Genomic DNA, 25,085 nt, shown 5'->3' with positions numbered 1-25,085 from the left:
AAAACAGATAAATTCAATCCAGTGGCTGGATAGTGAATTGGTTAAAGGGAACCTGACATGACCTACTACCATTGAGGACCACCTACTGAAATCTTCCCATACCACTACCTCACCCCTTGACCCCGTCCCTTCTGACTTAGGGTACATTTCCACTTGTGCGGCGCGATTTGCTCGCGGAAAACGCGTCAACGAATCCGCATACGGTTTGCGGATTCGTTGACGTTTTCATGCGGATTTTCACGCGGAATCGTTCGCGATTTTAACAACGCGATTTTGACCATGTCAATGCCGGCAAGCATTGACATGGGTTTTTTCACTAAATCGCGCGCGGAAACGCCGGGAAAATCGCAAGACTCAAGTGCTTGCGGTTTTCCTATTTAGTTACATGACCGACGATTCGCGCGCGGGTGTGCGGCGTGCAAACTCTGACGGCTCTGCTGTGCAGATTTTTTCTGCAGAGCGAGCCGCACAGAATTCCTGACAAGTGGAAACGGCGCCATCCACTTGTATTGGTTGAGCGAATCTGCATGCAGGAAACGCATGCAGATTCGCTCTAGTGGAAACGAGCCCTTACTCTGTCCTCACTTCCCAGATTAGATTTCAAGCAAGCCACTGTACTACCCCTGCTTAAGAAACCCTCCCGTGATCCCTCATTACCCTCCAACTACCGCCCTATCTCCCTCCTCCCCTTTGCCTCAAAACTCCTTGAGCGTCTGGTTCACAAACGCCTGACCCAGTACCTCAATGCCAACTCCTTGCTAGACCCACTGCAATCTGGATTTCGGCCTGCCCACTCAACCGAAACAGCTCTCACCAAAGTGGTCAATGACCTCGCCTTAGGTAAAGCTGAAGGCAATTACTCCATTCTCCTCCTCCTTTACCTTTCAGCAGCTTTTGACACAGTGGACCATCTGCTACTCCTCCAGTCCCGCCAGTCTATGGACATTCATGACGTGCCCTGGTCTGGCTCTCATCCTACCTCTCCAACTGCACCTTCACGAACTCCTTCAATGAGTCCTCATCCACCCCCAACCACCTCTAGGTAGGAGTCCCCCAAGGCTCGGTCCTTGGCCCCCCTACTGTTCTCCCTATTCACATCCTCCATTGGCAAAGTTATCTCCTCCATGGGTTTTAAAGTGAACCAGAGACGAAGCACCCTCATGTATTTTACCATATATATCAGTGGGAACATTAGAGAAAACATCTACCCTGCTCTCTGTTTCATCCTTCACTGCTCAGCCTGCCTGTTATCAGCCCTGATAAAATCCCCGACTGAGCATTCAGTCTGGCTTTTCTCAGGAATCATTATAGCCGAGTCTGTCTTCTCTGATGTCTTTTCAAGCCCAAGCCTGCCCCCTTCTGGCTCTGCTTTCCTGTTCTGTATATTTGCAGCATCACAGAGAGTTGTGATGAGATGGGAGGAGCTGCTACTGTAAGGTTATATTGAAAAACCTTTTTTTTTAAATCTATATTTGTTAGTCATAAGAGGTTTTTTAGAAATGGTGACTTCATTTTGCACACAGCCCACTAAATAATATGCTTTTCTGATGAACTGTGTTTTGCATGGGGTTTTAGTAAAAAAAAACACAAAAAACGGCACACCAGAGCGGCAAAAATACCAGGTATAGTATTTATTTTGTAAAATCTATCCGGGAATATGTTTATTTTGTGCCAAAGCGTTCATCTCTGGTTTCCTTTAACTATCATCTAAATGCAGATGACACCCAGATCTAGCTCCATACCCCTGACATATCCATCACTACCAGGGCAGTTTCTAGGCTAAATTTCACCCAGGGCGAGGGTGTAAAAATCCCCCCCCCCCCCCCATGGAGCCAGGCATAGGTGCCCGCAGTATAGGTTAGGTACGTAGGTGCCTCCAGTATAGGGTAGCCTGTATAGTTGTCCCCATTATAGGTTAGATAGGTAGTTGCCCCCAGTATAGGTTAGATAGCAAGGTGCCTGCAGTATAGGGTAGCCCAAATAGTTGTCCCCAGTATGGGTAAGATAGGTAGGTGCCCGCAGTATAGGTTAGATAGGTAGGTTCCCGCAGTATAGGTTAGATAGGTAGGTTCCCACAGTATAGGTTAGTTAGGTAGATTTCCCGCAGTATAGGTTAGATAGGTAGGTTGTCGCAGTATAGGTTAGTTAGGTAGGTGCCCGCAGTATAGGTTAGATAGGTAGGTTCCCGCAGTATAGGTTAGATAGGTAGGTTCCCCCAGTATGGGTTAGATAGGTAGGTTCCCGCAGTTTAGGTTAGATAGGTAGGTTCCCGCAGTATAGGTTAGTTAGGTAGGTTTCCCGCAGTATAGGTTAGTTAGGTAGGTTGCTGCAGTATAGGTTAGTTAGGTAGGTTCCCCCAGTATAGGTTAGTTAGGTAGGTTCCTGCAGTATGGGTTAGATAGGCAGGATCCCGCAATATAGGTTAGTTAGGTAGGTTCCCGCAGTTCAGGTTAGTTAGGTAGGTTCCCGCAGTTCAGGTTAGTTAGGTAGGTTCCCGCAGTTCAGGTTAGTTAGGTAGGTTCCCGCAGTTTAGGTCAGTTAGGTAGGTGCTCGCAGTTTAGGTTAGTTAGGTAGGTGCCCGCAGTTTAGGTCAGTTAGGTAGGTGCCAGCAGTTTAGGTTAGTTAGGTAGGTGCCCGCAGTTTAGGTCAGTTAGGTAGGTGCCAGCAGTTTAGGTCAGTTAGGTAGGTGCCCGCAGTTGTGTGGCAGGCTGGGGGAGCGGACATAATAGTTACAACTCACCTCCTTCCGCCGAACCCGCGCTGCTTCAATGTCCTTCCTTTCCCGCCATCTGTCTCAGTAACAGCACTCCCTGTGATGACACACGATACGTCATCACAGGGGGCGCTGTTACCAGGCGACGGACGCGGGTAGAGGAAAGACATTGAAGCTGCGGGGGAACGGCTGGAGAAGGTAAGTTGTCTGTTCCCCCGGCGCCCCCTCCTGCCGCAAAATATAGCGCCCCGGGCGATGGCACGTGTCGCACGCCCATAGAAACGGGGCTGACCACTACCATGGACAAGGTCTCCTCCTGGCTATCAGCCATCTCCTCCTGGATGTCTGCTAGGTTCCTGTAACTAAACCTGGACAAAACAGAATTTATGATCTTCCCACTCCGGTCATCCCTAACCCTCCCAAATGTGAATGTCACTGTTAACCACACTTCCATTCGCCCTACCTCTCAAGCCGGCTGTCTGGGTGGCACTCTCCTTCACCCCCCACATCCTAAACCTTACAAAGTCCTGCAACTTCTACCTCCATAACATCTGCAAGATCCGCTCCTCATCCATGCCCTCATAATTTCCCGCCTCGACTACTGCAATGCCCTTCTGTCTGGTCTCCCTATGACCCGAATTGCCCCTCTGCAGTCTGTCATGAAAGGGTCAGCCAGAATTATCAACTCCTCCCATTGCTCCACCATGGCGTCTCCCCTCTGTGAATCCCTCCACTTGGCTTCCAATCCAGTCTAGAATCAGATTTAAGATACTGTATCTGGTTTACAAATCTGTCCACAAAACCTGTTCAACCTACATTTCCAATCTTACCCAGAGGTACACACCTAGCCACTCACTCCGCTCCTCCAATTAACTTTACCTGACTTCCCAATCCCCCCCCCCCCCCCCCCGCATCACCCAATCCCGTGCACGCCTCCAGGCTCTGCCTCTGACATAGGAGATCAGGGTTTGAATCACGGCTCTTCCTATTCAGTAAGCTACACCTATTCAGTAAGGAGTCCTTGGGCAAGACTCCCCAACACTGCAGGGTGGCCTACTGAGTGCTTCCTTAGTGGCTGCAGCTCTCAAGTGCTTTGAGTCCCTTCCTTAAGGTAATACAAACAGTAAAGTGAAATAGGCCTGGAGTGGGACAGTCAGGCAGCTGCTCTACGGCATGCAGGGTCTGACTTTAACCTACTAAATGAAATTAGGTAAGTCTCAATTACCTTATAATGCCAGCTGTGCATTTCATGCCAGATCTTTTGCCTCCAGGTTTCCATAAATGTAAATTGGTGCCACACATGTCTCCCTGTAATATATTGCTGTTAAATTAAGTTGTGGACTTTAATTTGGCTGACAGCAGCGTAATGAAGGAAACAAGGAGAACACCAAGGGACCTAGCAGTCTACGGGGGTGGGGTGGTGAAAGAAGCACCAGGTTAGTAATAGTCATCTTGTTTTCCCCTATCAGGTACACTTTTAATTATACACCCACTTCAATCTGTAGCCAGCTAAAGGTGGCCATACACTGGTCGATTTGCCATCAGATCGACCAACAGATAGATCTCTCTCTAATCGAATCTGATCAGAGAGGGATCGTATGGCTGCCTTTACTGCAAACAGATTGTGAATCGATTTTAGCATGAAATCGAATCACCATCTGTGAAGCTGCCGCCACCCCCCTGTATACATTACCTGATCCGGCCGGCACGAGTCCCCCGGTCTCCGCTGTCTCTTCTCCGCTCTGGGCTCCAGGGCTGCAGTGTCACTGAACTTCCTGTCCGGGGAAGTTTAAACAGTAGGGGGCGTTCTACTGTTTAAACTTCCTGTCTGGACAGGAAGAAGTGAAGCCTGCCGGAGCCCAGCAGAGATGGAGCAGCGGGGACACGCGCCGGCCGGATCAGGTAATGTCTTGCCGCTAGCGTCGGTCGTCAGACATTCGAACGCCACTATCGACGCACTCCCGACCTGCCGGCGATCAAGCAAAATCTTCCGCACGGACGGATCGACGGGAACGATTGATTTCGGACGCAAATCAATCGTTTGGTCAGCGTTTGCGCAACGATTTCACAGCAGATTGGATCACAGTGATCGAATCTGCTGTATATCGGCGGGAAAATGATTAAGTGTATGGGCCCCTTTAGCATGTAATAGGATGGGGAACTGAAACTGTGGCTAATTAGTAAAGATGTGGATGGCACAGGAGGTTCCAAATAGGGAAGGCCGTCCTATAATGTTGGGAACACATGATGCAATTTCCTGTTCGATGGACGGGTAATCTTAATCTGATGGGAAGTTGTACCATGTGTACATGTCCAAACTGCTCCCAATTGATTTTTGATCCAAGGTGGCTGGATAGTGTACTGGTTAAGGGCTCTGCCTCTGACACAAGAGACCTGGGTTCAAATCTTGGCTCTGCCTGTTCAGTAAGCCAGCGCCTATTCAGTAGGAGACCTTGGGCAAGACTCCTAATGATGCTACTACCTATAGAGCGAGTCCTAGTGGCTGCAGCTCTGCCGCTTTGAGGCTGCCAGGAAAAAAGCGCAATATAAGTGTTGTGTGTCTGTGATTTTCTGATGATAACTTGACAAAACTGATCAGCCACAGATCAGACATGTTGGAAATAATCACCTGATTCCTGTCAATCGTACCGGAAATTGCATAGTGTGTTCCCAGCATTGGAGTCTTGGAACAATCCTGGGATCTGAACTGAAAGCAGTGTTTTCAAAAGTGAGATTTACATTTATTAACAGTTGGTGAAAGCATCATAAATGTAGTTACCAATGATCACCGCTACTTCAGTCTGCTCCCATCAGGCACGAGGCTTCCGGCAATCTCCACCAGGACCACTCGACACAGAAACGCCTTTTTCCCCTCAGCTGTCAGCCTCCTGAACTCCCTCCACATTCTCCTATCAGTGACACCCCCCCCCCCCCCCCCGCATAATAAGCTGTGGCCCGGAATGGTCTTGGCTAACCTGCCCACAAGACTAACTGATATGACTTCAACATGTCCAAATTTTGGAACTATTATGCATGATACATATTGTATGCTCTTGTTCTATGCTTTGTGCCAAACCCAATTCCGGGCAGGACCCAGTCTTGCTTGGCGAAAATAAACGATTCTGAGGGTGGAACCACTAAACACAAGGAAAGCTATATGGGATTGGGAGGGGGGAACCACTAGACACCAGGAGAGCTATATGGGGTGGGGAACCACTAGACACCAGGAGAGAAATAGGAGGTAGGAAGGGGTGAACCACGAAACACCAGGGGAGCCATATGGAAGAAGGAGGGAAACAACAGATAACTGTATACTATAAGGTGGGAGGCCCACTAGACACCGGGGAACTCTGTATGGTGGAGGGAAGGAGGAGCGCTACACACCACAGAAGCTATATGGGGTATGGAGGGTGGAACCACAAGACACCAGGAAAGCTATATGAGGTAGGAAGGTGTGAACCAAGAAACACCATGGGAGCCATAAAAAGGTAAACAACAGATTACTGTATAGGGTTGGGAGGGAAGACCACTAGACACCAGGGAACTGTGTATATGGGGCACGGAGAGTGGGACGCTGCATGCAAAATTGGGGCGTGCCTGTAGATGTGGCAGGGGCGAGTATCCTGTTTTACTGCAAATATATGTCAAGGGTAGCTGAGTAGATACTATCTGTAGGTGGTACTTAGCCAATGCAATCATGTATGGAGTTGGGCCAGTACAGGCAGGATGTACATGTGAAGGACCTAATACACCTCTCATGCTGGGAATACACCATAAGCTCAATTCACTAAGCTTTATCAAACACTTTATCAAACGTTTGATAATTTACCTCATGGGTAAAATCTAATTTTGAATTCACTAAGGTGTTATAGATTTATTGAATGAATAACCATTAAAACTTCAATAAAGCTATAACACCTTAGTGAATTCAAAATTAGATTTTACCCATGAGGTAAATTATCAAACGTTTGATAAAGTGTTTGATAAAGCTTAGTGAATTGAGGCCAATGAGATTTTTCAGTCGATTTACTGTCCGATCTTATTTTCAACCGATTTTATCAATTTCCATTCACTTGTATGAGAAATCGTTCAGAAACATGATCGAAAATAAGATAGATCGGGCATGTCGGAAATTATCTATAGAATCATCTAGCTGTTGAAAAAAAGTATGGTGAATTCCCAGCATAATGCTAGGTATACACAATGGCCTTAATTTACTAAACTTTATCAAACACTTTATCACACGTTTGATAATTTACCTCATGGGTAAAATCTAATTTTGAATTCACTAAGGTGTTATAGATTTATTGAACGTTTTATCAATAAAACATTCGATAAACATATAACACCTTAAAGGAGTTCTGTTAGGGGTTTCTGAGGAGGAAAACAGACACTTACCTTGGGCTTCTATCAGCCCCCTGCAGCGGTAATGTCCCACGGCGGCGTCCTCCCATCTGCCGTTCTCCACCGCCGGCCCCGGTCTAGCGCGGCATGTGATCCAAGTGCAGCTGCGCTACAGTGGCCGCGCACCCGCTCGCTTCTGCCTGCGTCATCGGAAGCTTACTGCGCAAGCGCAGTACAAGGCTCCGTTGTACTGCGCCTCTGCAGTAAGCCTCAGATGACGCGAGCGGAGGCGCGGCAACGCGCATTATTCGTCTGTGTGACAGATGAATAATAGCCCGGTGCCGGCTGCGGGGAACGGCGGATGGGAGCAGGACGGCGTGGGACATTACCACTGCAGGGGGCTGATAGAAGCCCCAGGTAAGTGGCAGTTTTTCTCCTCAGAAACCCCCACAGAACCCCTTTAATGAATTCAAAATTAGATTTTACCCATGAGGTAAATGATCAAACATTTGATAAAGTGTTTGATAAAGCTTAGTGAATTGAGGCCAATGTGTTTTTTCCGTTGAGTTTCCATCCGACCGATTTCCAATTCGATTCAGTTATTTTCTTCTTATCTATTTCCATTCACTTGTATGAGAAATCAATCAGAAAAACAATCTAAAGTAAGATTGGACACGTCGGAAATTATCTATGGAACCATCTGTCGCTGGACATACACGGCTCGTTTTCGCCGCTCAATTCTGCAGTCGATTCTCTTATCTTCCGCTAGTTTTTCCCATTCATTGCTATCACAAATTCGACCGCGAAATGATCGGGAGATCGGACATGTTGGAAATTATCTATGGAGCTATCTGGCTCAAACACGAACAGTGTATTCCCAGCATAACACAAAACTGTATGCGGTGTAGCTAGCATAACTTCCCTTTCTCACCATTGATATTAATCACTATTACTGTATGTCTGCTTGCCACACCCAACATGGCGGCCTCACAGGGATGATACAATGGTGGACCCCCTCCCTGCCGCTCCTCTCTGAGGTGTCCGGGGAAGGGAAGGCTAGGGCAGCGAGGATGACCCTCAGAAGGAGGAGCACGAAGCTCTGGCCCTCAGAGAGGGAAGCAGGAGGCCCTGTTAGTCTGGCACCGCCACCACCCCCATCTGCATAGCGTGACTCATCTAACATGGCGGCCGGGGGCAGATGCGTCTCCCGGGAGATCGCTGGACTCACTTCTCGCGAGAGCGGCGCGCCGGAAGCAGCTGAGAGGCTGGAGGATGCTGAGGCTGCTGGAGTGTGAGGAATCAGGAGCGCCAAGGTAACGTGTGCTGCTCATCCTGAGGGTGTGTATGTCTGCCAGCATGCCCGCCTGTGTGTGTCCCAACTTCTCTGTTTGCCCCTGCCAGGGTAATGTGTACCCCACCCCCTCCTCCTCGTGCCCCTGCCATGGTAATTTGTACCCTCACCCCCTCCTCTGTGTGCCCCTGCCAGGGTAATGTGTACTCCTCCCCCTCCTCTGTGTGCCCTTGCCATGGTAATGTGTACCATCACCCCCTCCTCTGTGTGCCCCTGCCAGGGTAATATGTACCTCACCCCCTCCTCTGTGTGCCCCTGCCAGGGTAATATGTACCTCACCCCCTCCTCTGTGTGCCCCTGCCAGGGTAATGTGTACCCTCACCCCTCTGTGTGCCCCTGCCAGGGTAATGTGTACCCTCACCCCCTCCTCTGTGTGCCCCTGCCAGGGTAATGTATACCTCACCCCCTCCTCTGTGTACCCCTGCCATGGTAATGTGTACATCACCCCCTCCTCTGTGTGCTCCTGCCATGGTAATGTGTACCTCACCCCCTCCTCTGTGTGCCCCTGCCAGGGTAATGTGTATCCTCACCCCCTCCTCTGTGTGCCCCTGCCAGGGTAATGTGTACCTCACCCCCTCCTCTGTGTGCCCCTGCCAGGGTAATGTGTACCCCTCCCCCTCCTCTGTGTGCCCCTGCCAGGGTAATGTGTACCCCTCCCCCTCCTCTGTGTGCCCCTGCCATGGTAATGTGTACCCTCACCCCCTCCTCTGTGTGCCCCTGCCAGGGTAATATGTACCTCACCCCCTCCTCTGTGTGCCCCTACCAGGGTAATGTGTGCCCTCACCCCTCTGTGTGCCCCTGCCAGGGTAATGTGTACCCTCACCCCCTCTGTGTGCCACTGCCATGGTAATGTATACCTTACCCCCTCCTCTGTGTGCTCCTGCCAGGGTAATGTGTACCCCTCCCCCTCCTCTGTGTTCCCCTGCCAGGGTAATGTGTACCCTCACCCCCTCCTCTGTGTGCCCCTGCCAGGGTAATGTGTACCCTCACCCCCTCCTCTGTGTGCCCCTGCCATGGTAATGTATACCTCACCCCCTCCTCTGTGCTCCTGCTAGGGTAATGTGTACCCTCACCCCCTCCTCTGTGTGCCCCTGCCAGGGTAATGTGTACCCTCACCCCCTCCTCTGTGTGCCCCTGCCATGGTAATGTGTACCCTCACCCCCTCCTCTGTGTGCCCCTGCCATGGTAATGTGTACCCTCACCCCCTCCTCTGTGTGCCCCTGCCAGGGTAATGTGTACCCTCACCCCCTCCTCTGTGTGCCCCTGCCATGGTAATGTATACCTCACCCCCTCCTCTGTGTGCTCCTGCTAGGGTAATGTGTACCTCACCACCTGTGTTTAGGAACATTTTTTACTGGGAACAGATTTCCAATAGATTTCAGTATGAAATCTATTGAAAAACTAGCTGATGGCATTTTTTTTTGCCATCAGATTTCCATTAGGTCCAATGTAAAATGATAAGCAATCTCAACAGATCGACCTAGATTTTCCAGCATGTCAGGTCGATTGAAATCGATCGAAATCAGCAGCAAATCGATTGGCCAATCGATTTGCGATTGATTGGCCGCTAATCGGCTCAGTGTATGGGCACCTTATGGTTGCCAGCATGCCCCTCTGTGCCCCTGCAATGGAAATATGTGACCCTGTCAGGGTAATGTTTGCCCCCAGCCTGCTATCTCATGTGTGCTGCTCCCCCTCCCCCTCCTCTTTGTAAGGCTCCCAGCATGCCACTGATTGTGTGCTCGACCTCCCCCACCTCTCTGTAAGGCCCCCACCCTGCCCTTCCCATTCCCCTTTGTAAATGTCTCCCAGCCTTCCATGTAATATATGCCTCCTTGTCCCTCTTCCATGTAATATATGCCTCCTGTCCCTCTTTTGGAGGGACAGTCCCTCTTTCCTCCTCATTTGTCCCTCTTTTAGGACTTTGTCCATCTTTCTATGTAAATATATTTCTCTACTATAAAATGTTTGACTCTAAACTATATTCCCATCCTTTAAATTGATATACAGTGGGTTGCAAAAGTATTCGGCCCTCTTGAAGTTTTCCACATTTTGTCACATTACTGCCACAAACATGAATCAATTTTATTGGAATTCCACGTGAAAGACCAATACAAAGTGGTGCACATGTGAGAAGTGGAACAAAAATCATACATGATTCCAAACATTTTTTTACAAATAAATAACTGCAAAGTGGGGTGTGCGTAATTATTCAGCCCCCTTTGATCTGAGTGCAGTCAGTTGCCTATAGACATTGCCTGATGAGTGCTAATGACTAAATAGAGTGCACCTGTGTGTAATCTAATGTCAGTACAAATACAGCTGCTCTGTGAGGGCCTCAGAGGTTGTCTAAGAGAATATTGGGAGCAACAACACCGTGAAGTCCAAAGAACACACAAGACAGGTCAGGGATAAAGTTATTGAGAAATGTAAAGCAGGCTTAGGCTACAAAAAGATTTCCAAAGCCTTGAACATCCCATGGAGCACTGTTCAAGCGATCATTCAGAAATGGAAGGAGTATGGCACAACTGTAAACCTACCAAGACAAGGCCATCCACCTAAACTCACAGGCCGAACAAGGAGAGCGCTGATCAGAAATACAGTCAAGAGGCCCATGGTGACTCTGGACGAGCTGCAGAGATCTACAGCTCAGGTGGGAGACTCTGTCCATAGGACAACTATTAGTCATGCACTGTACAGAGTTGGCCTTTATGGAAGAGTGGCAAGAAGAAAGGCATTGTTAACAGTAAGCATAATAAGTCCCGATTGCAGTTTGCCACAAGCCATGTGGGGGACACAGCAACCATGTGGAAGAAGGTGCTCTGGTCAGATGAGACCAAAATGGAACTTTTTGGCCAAAATGCAAAACGCTATGTGTGGCGGAAAACTAACACTGCACATCACTCTGAACACACCATCCCCACTGTCAAATATGGTGGTGGCAGCATCATGCTCGGGGGGTGCATCTCTTCAGCAGGGACAGGGAAGCTGGTCAGAGTTGATGGGAAGATGGATGGAGCCAAATACAGGGCAAACTTGGAAGAAAACCTCTTGGAGACTGCAAAAGACTTGAGACTGGGGCGGAGGTTCACCTTCCAGCCGGACAATGACCCTAAACCTAAAGCCAGGGCAACAATGGAATGGTTTAAAACAAAACATATCTATGTGTTAGAATGGCCCAGTCAAAGTCCAGATCTAAATCCAATCGAGAATCTGTGGCAAGATCTGAAAACTGCTGTTCACAAACGCTGTCCATCTAATCTGACTGAGCTGGAGCTGTTTTGCAAATACGAATGGGCAAGGATTTCAGTCTCTAGATGTGCAAAGCTGGTAGAGACATACCCTAAAAGACTGGCAGCTGTAATTGCAGCAAAAGGTGGTTCTACAAAGTATTGACTCAGGGGGCCGAATAATTACGCACACCCCACTTTGCAGTTATTTATTTGTAAAAAAAATGTTTGGAATGATGTATGATTTTCGATCCACTTCTCACATGTACACCACTTTGTATTGGTCTTTCACATGGAATTCCAATAAAATTGATTCAGGTTTGTGGCAGTAATGTGACAAAATGTGGAAAACTTCAAGGGGGCCGAATACTTTTGCAACCCACTGTATTACTAATTTTATAATGGACCATGCTAGAAAGGTATGGTTTGAATTTGCATTTGTTTTTTTTTTGTTTTTTATGTAGTTTTTGTATGCGTTTTTCATGCGTTTCAATGCGTTTGCGGTTAGGTAATGTAAAATGCATATGCGTTTTGTATACGTTTTTTTTTTTATTATTTATGCAAATCATTAGGAAGACAACAGAAAGTGGAAACACATCAGAGATCTTTACTTTTTAATTAAAAAAAGCATTGAAAGCGCAACGCATACGCGTTACCATAGACTTTGATTATGTGTGTTTTGGTAGCCATCCTACAGATGATGCAACACTACCAGCGTCTGCAGAACGCTTACTGTAAATCGCAAGGGCAACGCTGGTCCTTCTGTGTCCCATTAACTAACATTGCTGCATAAAACACAGCATTTCCCGCTCCGCAAGCATTTCTGCCATGTGTGCACCCGGCTTCTGACATTATTTTCAGATGTGACAAGATTAGCTGCATGCTTGTTTCTGGTGTTATTCAGACACTACTGTGGTCAAATAGATTAGCAAAGCTGCCGGGCAACTGGCCTTGTTTAAGGCTACTTTCACACCGAGACGTTGCGTTTTAGGGGACGTTATGGTCGCATAACGTGCCCCTAACGCAACGCCTGGTGCTCTTGGAGGTGGACGGCAGAGTGAGCCACGTTGTGCAGCTCACTCTGGCGTCCGTGAATGTCAATTCATAAAGCCTGCAACAAGCGGTAAGCCTGGCGGTAGTTACCGACACCTCTAGTGAGGTCTTAACAAGTTACCGACAGCTCTGACAGCTCTGATGAATGCAAAGTGCAGAGATCCGAAGTCTGTTTGATTCATCTGTGGAGAGAGACAGAGAGCCCTCTGTGTGAATCATTTGAGCAGGCAGGGAAAGACTGTGTGACTCATCTGTCTGAGTCATCAGTGGAAAGAGCCGTCTGTGTGAGTAATTTCTGCAGGCAGGGAAAGACTGTGTGACTCATCTCTCTGAGTCATCAGTGGGAGAGCCAGAGAGAGCCGTCTGTGTGATTCATTTCTGCAGGGCAAAGAGGGAATCGGGACACTGCTCTACTCTACCGCTCAATGGGCTGCGGTAATTTACCGACCTCCAAGGGCAGCTGGGGAAATCTTTATGAATTAGCACACAGACCGGGAGAATACCGAGTGCGGTATTTTTCCGACAAGATTTTTCTTATCGCACTGCTGTTTATGAATCGAGGCCAAAGTGTTTAGCCTGTGTAATTCCCCCTCATCTGTGTCTAATCACTAGTTGTAATTTGATCTCTACACTGTGTCACATGACTGCCTGTGGCAGATAAGCACATTTGAAATCACAACCGTAGATTAACAAAAAAAAAGTGTTCCTTGCGCTTCAACTCGAGACAACCAGAACCAGTCAGATCCAATAAATCACTTGTCCAAACCAGGCAATCACACAATGTGCTGCTCCAAGTAGGGAGTGTGCAAAAAAAATCTGAGAAAAGGAGCAGCGCTCTAAGTGTGTTACCAATGGTTGGAACTTTATTGCGCATTAAAAATGAATACTCACAAAATGAAGAATTCAAAGTCGCTTATCAGCGGAAAAGCCACCCGCTATACCCCTCTGCGGCAAAGTTGCACGCGCTGTGGCCAGCAGTGCAGTGTCCGATGTTACCAGGAGGCTCGTCTTGCGAGGCGGTAGGCGGGGCCTATGGACGAGGTGCGTGTGACGTCATTACGCGTTTCGGCGCTCTGCGCCTTCGTCAGATAAGCGACCTGGACGAGGTGCGTGTGACGTCATTACGCGTTTCGGCGCTCTGCGCCTTCGTCAGATAAGCGACTTTGAATTCTTCATTTTGTGAGTATTCATTTTTAATGCGCAATAAAGTTCCAACCATTGGTAACACACTTAGAGCGCTGCTCCTTTTCTCAGACATTTGAAATCACAGGCTGTTAACAATATGTCAGCTGTAACAAAGAAATGTTTTTTTTAACAGGTTATTATGCTGTTGTGTCTCTTTTAGAGCAGAGAGGAGTTCTGAGTTGTTGTCCACTTTAACCACTTGAGGACCCACCCTTTACCCTCCCCTTAAGGACCAGCGCTGTTTGATGGGATCTGTGCTGGGTGGGCTGTGCAGCCCCCAGCACAGATCAGCGGGCACGCAGAGTGATCAGATCGCCCCCTTTTTTTCCCCCTATTGGGATGATGTGCATGGGGGGGTCTGATCGCTCCTGCCAGCTGGCATGTTGCAGGGGGGGGGCACCTCAAAGCCCCCCTCCGCGGCGACATTCCCTCCCCCTCCCTCTCCTACCTGTCCCCCCAGTGATCCGGGCTGCACAGGACGCTATCTGTCCTGTGCAGCCAGTGACAGGACGTCCTCTGTCACATGGCGGCGATCCCCGGCCGCTGATTGGCCGGGGATCGCCGATCTGCCTTACGGCGCTGCTGCGCAGCAGCGCCGTACAATGTAAACAAAGCGGATTATTTCTGCTTGTGTTTACATTTAGCCTGCGAGCCGCCATCGGCGGCCCGTAGGCTATTCACGGAGCCCCCCGCCGTGAATTGACAGGAAGCAGCCGCTCGCGCGAGCGGCTGCTTCCTGATTAATCAGCCTGCAGCTGGCGACGCAGTACTGCAGCGCTGGTCCTGCAGCTGCCACTTTGCCGACGCACGGTATAAGCGTGCGGTCGGCAAGTGGTTAATGCGAGGTACACACTATGAGATTTTCTGGCCTATTTACTGTCAGATCGAATATTACCAACATGTCCAATTTGCTTTCCGATCGATTTCCGAGAATTTTCCAATCAATTTCCATGCACTTTAATAGGAAATCAATGGGAAAATGCTCTGTAATCGATTGGAAAGCAAATCGGACATGTTGGAAATAATCGATCTGACAGTAAAACGGCCAGAAAATCTCAGTGTGTACCCAGCATAAAGGGGCCCATACACTGGTCAATTTCAGCCATCAATCGATCGATTATATAGAATCAATTGATCAGAAATCTATTCTATCATATTCCCCATTCGATCGATTTGCGGCCAATTTCGATCAATTTGATCTATAGGACAGGATGGAAGATCTAGGTCGATCTGTTGCTGGCAGCAGATCGATGGCCCATAGAGTTACATTGGATCTAAAGGTCCAATTATGCATTTAGATCAATTTCCAATACATTTCATTCTGAAATCTATTGGAAATCTGTTCCTAGTGTGTGGCACACATCAGATAGATTCCTGTCAGATTGGACTTGACAGGCATCTGCCAGAAATGTATCTGATGGTTGAATCTGCTGCAAATCTATAAGTGTATGGCCACCTTAAAGCGGATCCGAGATTAAAAACTATAATAAGTAACTTGTCTATATATCTTATCTAAAGTTTAGATAGTTTACATGACAAATCTAGCTGCAAACAGCTTCAACAGTTTAAGATTATCTATTCCTGTCATACAATGAGAGCGACCATGTTCTGTTTGTCATCATTACATAGGTAATCTGCAACTGCATCTCCACCCCTCAGCCTGTGAAAAATTCACTCTCCCCTCCCCTCTGCCACTGAAATCTCTGGCTAGTAACCTCCTCCTCTTCCTGCCCAGACTGAGCTCCCATAAGCCCTTGCTACATGGGTCTGAGTGCCTTGGCGTTTTGGAGAAGCTGTGGGAAAGGCTTGTTTAGTTTATAGGGAATTAGAGTGTTAAAGGGGAACTGAAGAGAAAGGTATTTGGAGGCTGCCATGTTTATTTCCTTTTAAGTAATACCAGTTGCCTGGCAGCCCTGCTGATCCTCTGCCTCTAATATTATTAGCCATAGCCCCTGAACGAGCATGCAGCAGATCAGGTGTTTCAGACTTTATGCTGGGCATACACGGAGCGATCCGGCGGCTCGATTAGCCGCTGAATCGACTCCCGCCGCGTCCCCGCGGGCGCTTCCTTATCATCCACTTATTGTCCGCCCGCGGGGATCGAGCGGGGAATCGATCCGCGCGGGTATCGGACCTGTTGGAAATTATCAGCTGGGTGCATCAGCGGCTCGATACACGGTACAGAAACGTGTATCCCCAGCATTAAAGTCAGATCTGACAAGACTAGTCGCCTGCTTGTTTCTGGTGTTATTCAGATACTACTGCAGAGAAATAGACCAGCAGGGCTGCCAGGCAACTGGTATTGATTAAAAGGAAATAAATATGGCAGCCTCCATATACCTCTCACTTCAGTTACCCTTTAAAACAAACAAAAAAGTAGTTGGCTTGAGGAATGCCCTATAAACTATATGTAAGGAACACAATTATGCAATGCATCATGCTGGGCATACACGGATGCAATTATGCACCGGCTCGATGCCGGCCCATCCCCGCTCGTCCGCATGTGCGGGGATCGAGCGGGGAATCTATCCGGCAGGTCATCGGACCTGTCGGATATTATCAATCGAGCCATCAGCGGCTCGATTGATAAGGAAAAGAAACTCTTGTGTATGGCCAGCATAAAAGTTCATCTCGGATGGGTGTCAGTGATTCATCATTGGCCTCTGACACAGGACACCACAAGGGGGAAGAGTTGCCCAAGATGAGATAAGATTGCAAAAACAAATAAAAGAGAAAAAAGGTAGATGTGGCTTACCTCTGGAATGACACAGTATGTAAATAAAACTAAGTAGATTTTATTAGCACAGGCAACACCACCTCTATCCTTTTTTTTTTTTTTTTTTTTTTTTTCTATTTTGTTATTAATGCAATTTTATCTCATCCTGGGCACCTCTCCACCCTTGTTGTGTCAGTGTTAAGGCCTATACACACGTCGGGCGGATCGCTCAAACTCACTCCTATCAAGCGAACGACACTCTGTACACACGCCCGATTTAGCGGGCGAACGACGGGACGTTCAAACGACCCGTCGTTCACGGAAATCCGACGTGTGTATGGGCCTTTACCTCCCTCTTCTAGGGGGCCTTTGGACCATAGTGGCATTGCCACTCCTGGTACCAGTTACCTTTTCCAGAGTACGACCGAGTCTATCCAGCTGGAGTGGAGACGGGTCATAGTTCTCCATCTGCTTCAGGTGGTTGGTTGCCCCCCTGCTGTAACCCATCTTTGTGAGTATATCCTTTTAGCTGGGTGCACACTTGTCAGTGCACAAAAGGTTGCGTTATGTGTCCATGTGCGTTGTTGCGTCTTTAGTGCTTTTTTGTGCGTTTGCACTTTTTTCCCACACATGCGTTTTTCTAGCGTTTTGTGTGCGTTTTAACGCATATGCATTTTGAATGTGTTTTTTTTCTTTTGTGTTTTTTTTTTTTTTTTTTGCAGATCACTAGTAAGACAACAGGAAGCGGAAATACATGCATATGAAAACGCATACAAAACGCATTACATTGCGTCACCATTGACTTTCATTATGCAAATATGCAACAAATCCAGCATTTTTAAAAACGCATATTATAAAACGCATACAAAACACATGTGCATTTTTTTTTTTATACGAGATTTTGATGCGGCCCATTGACTACCATTGCAGGCAAAAATGCTGCGTTTTCTGCAACGCTAGCGTTTCTGCTTAGTGTGCTCCCGGCCTTTCCCTTTCACCTTTCTAGAATCAAAATGATGTATTGGGCTCCCGTTGGTTTTTTTAAAATTTATTTTTAAGGGTTTTTTTTACCTCATCCTTTCTCCACTCTGGCACGGGAGACCTGGGTTTGTGTCTCAGCTCTTCCTGTTCAGTAAGGGCCCGTTTCCACTTGTGCGGTGTAAAATTGCTGCATAATCACCGCTGACGAAATCGCATGCGGGTGCAATTTTGCATGCGATTTCGCTTGCACTTTTGCATAGGTTAGGGTATATGCGATTTTAACCATGTCACTGCCTGTGTGAATTTACATTAGTTTATATGCGAATTCGCACACGAAATCGCGGGAAACAACGCATGGCAATACATTGCGTGCGATTCGCTTGCATTCCACACGCAAGCGAATTCTGAGGCCTCTGCCGTGCAGAAAAATCCTGCACAGAAAAACGCTCACGAAACCTGACAAGTGGAAACAGGCCCATCCACTTGTATTAGCTATGCGAATCCGCATGCAGATTCGCGATTATTCGAAACGAGCCCTAAGCCAGCACCTGTTCAATAAGGAGACCTTGGGCAGGACTGCTTATTATTAATTATTGTATTTATAAAGCGGCAACATATTGCGCAGCAAATAAAGAGCACATTGTTATACACGCAAACAGGGTATAAGGTGCATAATCATGCGATTCTACAGAGACCCAGCAATTCTAGTCCGAGTCAGTCCATGGGACGGGTGTCATTGGTGGGGTTACAAGATCAGGAAGAGGGTCGGGGGGGAGAGACCCTGCCACATGTTTTCAATCGAGACTACTTTACTACTGAGCGTTCCCTAGTGGCTGCAGCTCTGGCGCTTTGAGTCTGCCAGGAGAAAAATGCAATATAAATCTTCTGTATCTTCTCAAGTGTAGCATTATGTTGGTTTTATGTATTAAGTCCATAATTTATTGAGCCTTAGCGTGTCAGCAAACACTGTACTGTCAACAATCGGCTGCAATTAGCCATCGCTGCTGTCCAATCCTCTTCCAAGCTAGGGATGGTCAATCAGATGCTGATTATTTCAAACTTGTGCACCTTGGCATTGGACCAATCAAATGCAGCAGCTGGTGATTTGACAATTTTATGATTGGTTTATTGCCAAGCTTCATCACCCCAGGATCTCAGAAATATTAATTTTAATTGAGCATCCCTACTACTAGCATTAATTTCTTGTATTCATCTCTGGCCTAGCAATTATTTGTGCAATATACAGTACAAAGACCCCTTTCCTAGCAATCTCCCCTATGATGTAATTTCCCCCCGTAGAGCAATACGTTCCCCCTTGCATTGCCTATTGATTCTCCTTTAGGATATACACACACTGCCTCCTTGCTGAGCAGATTTCAGCAATGCCTATGCATGTGCGATACTGCGATATGACATTAGAAAGTATATTAAAGCGGAACAAGATTATAAACGTCTAAGGGTGCGAGAGCCCTTATTGTTAAGCTCAGTGTTAAGCCTTGTATTGGGGACCAACCTGCTGCCTGTTTATCGTCCGGCTTTAGTCTGTTGGACGATAATCAGGCATGTGTACGCGCACAAGCACCTAGACAAGCGACTGAAAACAGGCGGTTTGCCCGATCCAACTGTCAAATCTACTCACATGACTGTTGGGCTGATTCCGCGCAGTTGGCTGCGTGTGTTAAAGTTGATTTAACGACTTGTACTTGTTTTGAATATTTAGAAAAAGTGTAGTATGTACTGGTAATGTATAATTGGAAGTGTAATAATATTATTGTAATACTCACAAATAAGGGTTACCAATTAGGCAACTACTGTCAAAGCAGGTGGGGAGATTGTCCTGACCCCACTCAGGATTAAAAAGTCGCTCTCTGTAGAAGGAAGGGTACAACCCTCCACCAAGGGTGAACTTGATGTAGATAATAGGATAACCAAGGCGCCAACAGGATAAAAAACACTAAGGCTGGTTTCACAGTGGGACGTTACAGGCACACGTTAGAGCAGCCTGTAACGCACCCCCACCGCACAGCAATGAAAAATCAATGGGCTGTTCACAGTGCCCACGTTGCGTTACTTAGTAACGCTGCGCCATAAGACAACGTACTGTATGCAGTACTTTATAAGTGGCAGAGCCGCGTTAGACTGCTTGCACATGCTCAGTCATGTTGGGGAGGAGCGGAGAGCGGCCAGGCACATGGCTAATCAATATTCACTGCACTCAGTGACGTGCAGTGTTTACTTACTGGAGCGGCCGCTCTGTGCGGCGATTGGCCGGGCGGGACCACGTGATGCCGCATGCGTCCAAGAGTACGCATCACGGCATCACGGACGCCAGAGTGAGCTGCACAACGCGGCTCACTCCGACGTCCACATCAGAGAGCACCAGGCGTTGCGTTAGGGGCACGTTATGCGCCCATAACATTCCCTAAAACGCAACGTCCTGGTGTGAAACCAGCCTAAAAGAACTTAAAAACCCAACTTGTTAATAGAGGATGTAGTGGTGGACTTGCCTCCTCCAAGCAGAACATACGACTGTGGATTTTCAGTCAAAACAATTTTATTGGATACTCCAAATATCTGTTGAGGCGCTCAGCGTTGATGATACTGGCAGATGCTGTTTACTCCTATCTGTTATAGCCTGATGAAGCGGGTTTGTACCCAGCGAAACGTGTTGCAATTTATTTGGAGTATCCAATAACATAGTTTTGACTGAAAATCCACAGTCGTATGTTCTGCTTGGAGGAGGTAAGTCCACCACTACCTCCTCTATTACTAAGATGGGTTTTTAAGTTCTTTTAGTGTGTTTTATTCTGTTGGCGCCTCTGTTATCCTATTGTTTTGAATATTGGCCGTATCATGCAGGGCTGTGGAGTTGGAGACGGAGTCGGAGCAATTTTGGGTACCTGGAGTTGGAGTCGGTGGTTTCATAAACTGAGTAGTCGGTTGATTTTTGTACCAACTTCACAGCCCTGTTATCATGTAGTCTGTCATTCCGTTTGCATGCGCAGTATGTAAATGAGTCGGTCGTTTAGACATGTGGACGTAAAGGTTGTGCGGTTGGTCAGGTCATCCAGTTGGTTGTGCTCTTGTTGAACGTGTTTACGCGCCCTTAGGCCTCTCTTTCACTGACTGTTGATAGGCAGTGAAATGCCTCTCAAACTCTCACAACTGCTCACTGCTGCCTGGTAACTGTTTGCTGAGCACACAGCTCAACAGCCATGGAAAAGAGGCCTTAGTGCTGCTAGTATCGGTGGGTGTCAGAGGCAATAACTGTCTGGGGTAGGATGAAGGGGACACAGGTGAGGGTGGCCACAGCTCGGGAAGGCTTTAGAAAAAAAGTAATGAGTTTTGCCGATCGAGGGAACTGAGTTTATAAGAGTTTTTAGTATGTCTTAGCAGCCATCACATCTAAGTGTTTTATGAGTATTTTCTTCAGTTTTTAGGTCATGGATAATGTTTTCATCCAGCACAGTGTGAAGGTGCTCCAGGCTCTTAACAAGCAGAGAGTGGATGGCCGGTACTGCGATGCCACCCTTGTGGTCGGCACGCACCAGTTTAGAGCCCACTGGAGCATACTGGCTTGTAGCAGCCCCTTCTTTCAGAGCCTTTACGGAGATGGCAGCTCCCCGAACATTGTCCTTCATGAACGTTTCTCTGACATCATGGGCCTCCTACTGGACTTCCTGTACACTGGAGAGCTGTCCCTGTCCCAGCACAACGTGGACAAGCTTCTCGTGGCCTCCAAGGAACTGGGCATTTTTGAAGCAGTTGAGGTCTGTGAACGGTTCCAGCCAAAGTGTTTTGAAACGGTTGATCAAACTGAAGATTATTTCCAGGGGTCCACCAGCACGCTGCAGACCTTGAATGGACACCTGAAGGAGGCGGATGAGTCGGATGCAGAGGATGCCTTAAAGGGAATTTCTGAACTTGGTAATGTCCTGGTGGATCCTGATGTCCCGTCGGAGCAGAGCCATGAGCAGGACACCAGCCTTGTCTTGCTGCAAGGGACAGTGGAGATGACTCCGTTCCAGGAAGACGTCTTGAAGGACACGGACATGGTGGAGAGGAGGGTGTTCAAGAGGCAGAGAAGGGGGCAGAAGACGGAGCAGTGCATTGGCAGTGATGCAGATTGTATGACGGTAAGTTTACTGCAATGCCTATTTATACCTTTTGCACTAAGTATGTTGAAACTACCCAACTGGCTGCAAACTGTAGCTCCTCTTGCTATGAGACTATGCAATGTTATTGGTCAGGTCTCTGGTTAACTGTTGAAGTTCATCGACCTATCATACCCTGTGAAGTAGAGGTGGGGAGGGGCTTGGAGATGGCTTCAGCCAGTCTTTCACTGTGAGGACGGAACTGATCCCTTTATCCCGCCTGCCTCTGCTGCTGAGAGTTGAACTTCTGGTGGCAAGCAATGCAGCTTAGCAGAGTCTTACCTGCCTGTTCCTGCTCTAGGTTTAAAGGACCCCTATCACAAAAAAAGTAGGCAGTTACAATCTGACAGAACCGACAGGTTTTGGGCCAGTCCATCTCCTCATAGGGGGTTCTCGGTTTTCTTTGTTTTCAACAGCATTTCCTGAACAGCAGTTTAACTGCTGAAATGGTAGGATGCCAACCAGTCTCCCTAATAACTCGCACACTATTTTGTCAGTTAGACTTGGCAACTGCTGTTCAGGAAATGCTGTTCAAAACAAAGAAAACCCTGAGAATCCCCCATGAGGAGATGGACTGTCCCAAAACCTGTCGGTTCTGTCACATTTTAACTGCCTACTTTTTTCGCAATAGTGGTCCTTAAACTATTGCCTGACCCTAACCAGAGTTTTATGAAAAAGCTAAATAAAAGGCCAGTGGTATATGGTTTATTTTAGGCAGGGTGATAAGAAGCAGACACAGCTTTTTTTTTCTTAACTCACCGGGGAGGGTGTCATCCTTGTTCTTTGCTTTTCTGTCTAAAGGAGCTAGTTTGACAGCTTTTTTTGAGAGGAGTAGTTTTTGGGTAGGAGGCTAGTCTTACCAGGAATAGTAGAGTGCCAGAGAAAGGGTGCAAGGTGGGCACTGCTGCCGGTGTAAATTTCTGCTGACAGGAAGATGGGGAGGGCCTCCTCTGTCCCTCTGTGTTCTCCTCTCTCCCACCTGTGTTGTACAGCTCCGTCATTGGACCAATCACTGTACTCCTTGAGTAGCAGTGACCTATCAGGTCACTGAGCAAGTGCAGTGATTTAACAAGTGGTGGTTGAGGGTGAAGGTATACACCCTAAGAAATAAACACAAGAGACAACAGGAGCCCAAATGGGGCAGTACATCACAAAGGCTGTGGGTGTCTGTGAGAACAAAGGAAAAATACTCACAAACGTAGGTTGCACAGGGGAAACAGACCGCTATAAGCAGGTGGAGATGCACAACCCCGACTCCTCTGGTTACCAGGGGACCTGGAGATGGTCGCTCTCCTGGAAAAGGCACATACACTCTGATAGCCTACGTGGTATGAAACCACTCGGGGTCAGGTGTAGGAGAACACCTAGAGGCACCCTGAATGCGGCTACCAGCATCTAGTGGCACTTTATTTGGCCTGAGGAAGTGGGCTAGTTCCCACGAAACGCATTGCATGTGCTTTATAGTGATACAATGTATTTTCATCTCATTTTTTTTTCTATTTTATTTGTTTTTAATATATTGTATTATTATTTATTTGGTGCCTCTTCACCTTACCACGTGCAGTGATTATCCCAATGACGGAGCCGTGGTCCCATCCACAAGACCAGCGGCACCAGTCAAAGGAAAGTATTTCAAGTCCCTTCTTCTGCTGAATCTGTGCTGGGGGCCACTGTGCAGCTCTGATGGCTAAGAGCGAGACGGGGTTGTAGGAGTTGGCAGGGGGACAGAGAAGATGGGGACAAAGGAGCAAAGAACAAGAATGTTCTTTGCTCCACCTCCTCCAAACGTTTGCTTTGCATGTCTTTTGCTGACTTTTACTTACTTTTGCTGGCATTCTACATCAGGAAATCAACATGGAGATGCAACATGATGCGTTCATGATGAGACGATGGGATGTACCGCGTCGTGTACATGTAATCTGCTATAAAAGCTACAACTGGCTTTTTAAAATCTTTTCCATTCATCTGAATGGTGCAGCGTTAGATCACCTTTAAACTTGGCTTTCAACCTTTTCAGCAAACACTGCTTTTACAGCCGTGTGAACCAACCTTACGAAGTGTCTTGTGTGTTGTAGTGGGAACTGGAGGTGGACCAGATCCATGATGTCATGGCAGAGGACTCAGATTACATCGATGATGATATGGATGAAGACTATGTGCTGGAGAGGAATGCTCCAAGCTCCAAGAGAAGGAGGTCCTGCACACCCAAAAAGATCGTCACCTTCGAAATCACTAATCTCGACTCAATGGCTGACGGGGGAGACGTGAAGAATAAGAGAAGTGGCAACGCTCCGGTGGAATGTCCCATCTGTCACAAGAAGTTCCTCAGCAAGTATTATCTCAAAGTCCATAACCGGTAAGAGACCATGGGTAAAGACTTCTGTGCTGCTTTGCTTTGACGTGATAAAATAAGTTCTGCCTGAAGAATTTGCTTAAAGTAAATGTGAAGCGAGTTACCAAAAAAAGGTCAGATACCTCTGGTCAGGGAAGGCTCTGGATCCTATGGAGCCTACCTTGACTTTGCTTATGCCCCCACCGCTGTTGGGTGTACTTGACCAACTGGTGGAATACACGTCTTTGAGCCCGTGGGAGGTTTCAGAAGCATTAGTGCCCCCGAGCGCTTCAAAGATGGGCGGCTCCGTACTGCACGTGCGTCAGCATGTGCACACACTCGGGCATGCGCAGTATGGATCGGCCCGTCTTCGGAAGCATTGGAGGAAACAAGTGCTTCAGAAGACTCCCGAGGTGGCAAATTTAAACGGGCCGGTTGATAACAATGTTCGGTACTACCTGAATATTGACCGTTTGCCCTACCTATGTACCGCTGGAGGTTTTAAGACTTGCATACTGCACTGGGGAACTCTTGTGAGCCCTAACTGGTAGGCACTGTTCTTGTACAGACCTGCTAAAGCCGGCAAAGTCCCTGAGAAACTCATCCTACCTAATAAAAGGCAAGTGTCTCTGCGTCCTGTCCCAGTGTCGGTGCTTTTGCGCTACTGCGCATGTCCTGCACTTACAGCTGTTGGGACAGGACGCACGACGGACCAGGGGGTGGGCATGTATGTATGTGTGTGCGCGCACGGCGGTGCCAGACCTAAAGCCCGTTTTTAAACAGGCTTAGGTCACTAGTTGTACATAATAATGCTCAATGACATGTACACTTCCAGTCTTACTCATCTTTTTCTTCAGGAGAGGTAAGACCAACACTACCTTTCTTTTTTTAAAGCAACAGGGTCAGCCATATTCTCCCTGGAAAAAAAATCCACATATATGAGCAGATAAATACTTTTAATTAGTAAATAATGAGAAAACTGTTCCAGGCTTTTTCCATCTTTACTGCCTCTGACTGAAACCAATC

The 25,085-nt window shown here is 47.6% G+C and overlaps 2 protein-coding genes across 5 annotated transcripts in view; one reads left to right on the top strand and one right to left on the bottom strand.

Annotated features, from left to right (window-relative positions):
- LOC137520694 (transcription factor HES-5-like) overlaps window positions 1-5,617 on the bottom strand; it is a 117,947-nt gene extending 112,330 nt beyond the window's left edge. For all 3 annotated transcript variants that reach the window (XR_011021917.1, XR_011021916.1, XM_068238969.1), the window contains exon 1: window positions 5,493-5,617. The gene's annotated coding sequence lies outside the window, so the exon portion shown is untranslated. The remainder of the gene's footprint in view (window positions 1-5,492) is intronic.
- A 2,646-nt stretch (window positions 5,618-8,263) lies between these two features.
- ZBTB48 (zinc finger and BTB domain containing 48) overlaps window positions 8,264-25,085 on the top strand; it is a 52,692-nt gene continuing 35,870 nt past the window's right edge. Inside the window, exons 1-3 of one of the 2 annotated variants that reach the window (XM_068238962.1) lie at window positions 8,264-8,370; window positions 21,007-21,709; window positions 23,803-24,083. In XM_068238962.1, coding sequence (XP_068095063.1) covers window positions 21,017-21,709; window positions 23,803-24,083 — 974 coding nt within the window. In that variant the 5' untranslated portion in view covers window positions 8,264-8,370; window positions 21,007-21,016. The remainder of the gene's footprint in view (window positions 8,371-21,006; window positions 21,710-23,802; window positions 24,084-25,085) is intronic. The other variant, XM_068238963.1, reaches the window with a different exon arrangement.

The sequence above is a fragment of the Hyperolius riggenbachi genome, chromosome 6 (assembly GCF_040937935.1).
Source record: "Hyperolius riggenbachi isolate aHypRig1 chromosome 6, aHypRig1.pri, whole genome shotgun sequence".
Lineage (NCBI taxonomy): Eukaryota > Metazoa > Chordata > Amphibia > Anura > Hyperoliidae > Hyperolius > Hyperolius riggenbachi.
Note: the sequence above shows the minus strand (reverse complement) of the source record. Positions and strands in the feature narration are given on the sequence as shown.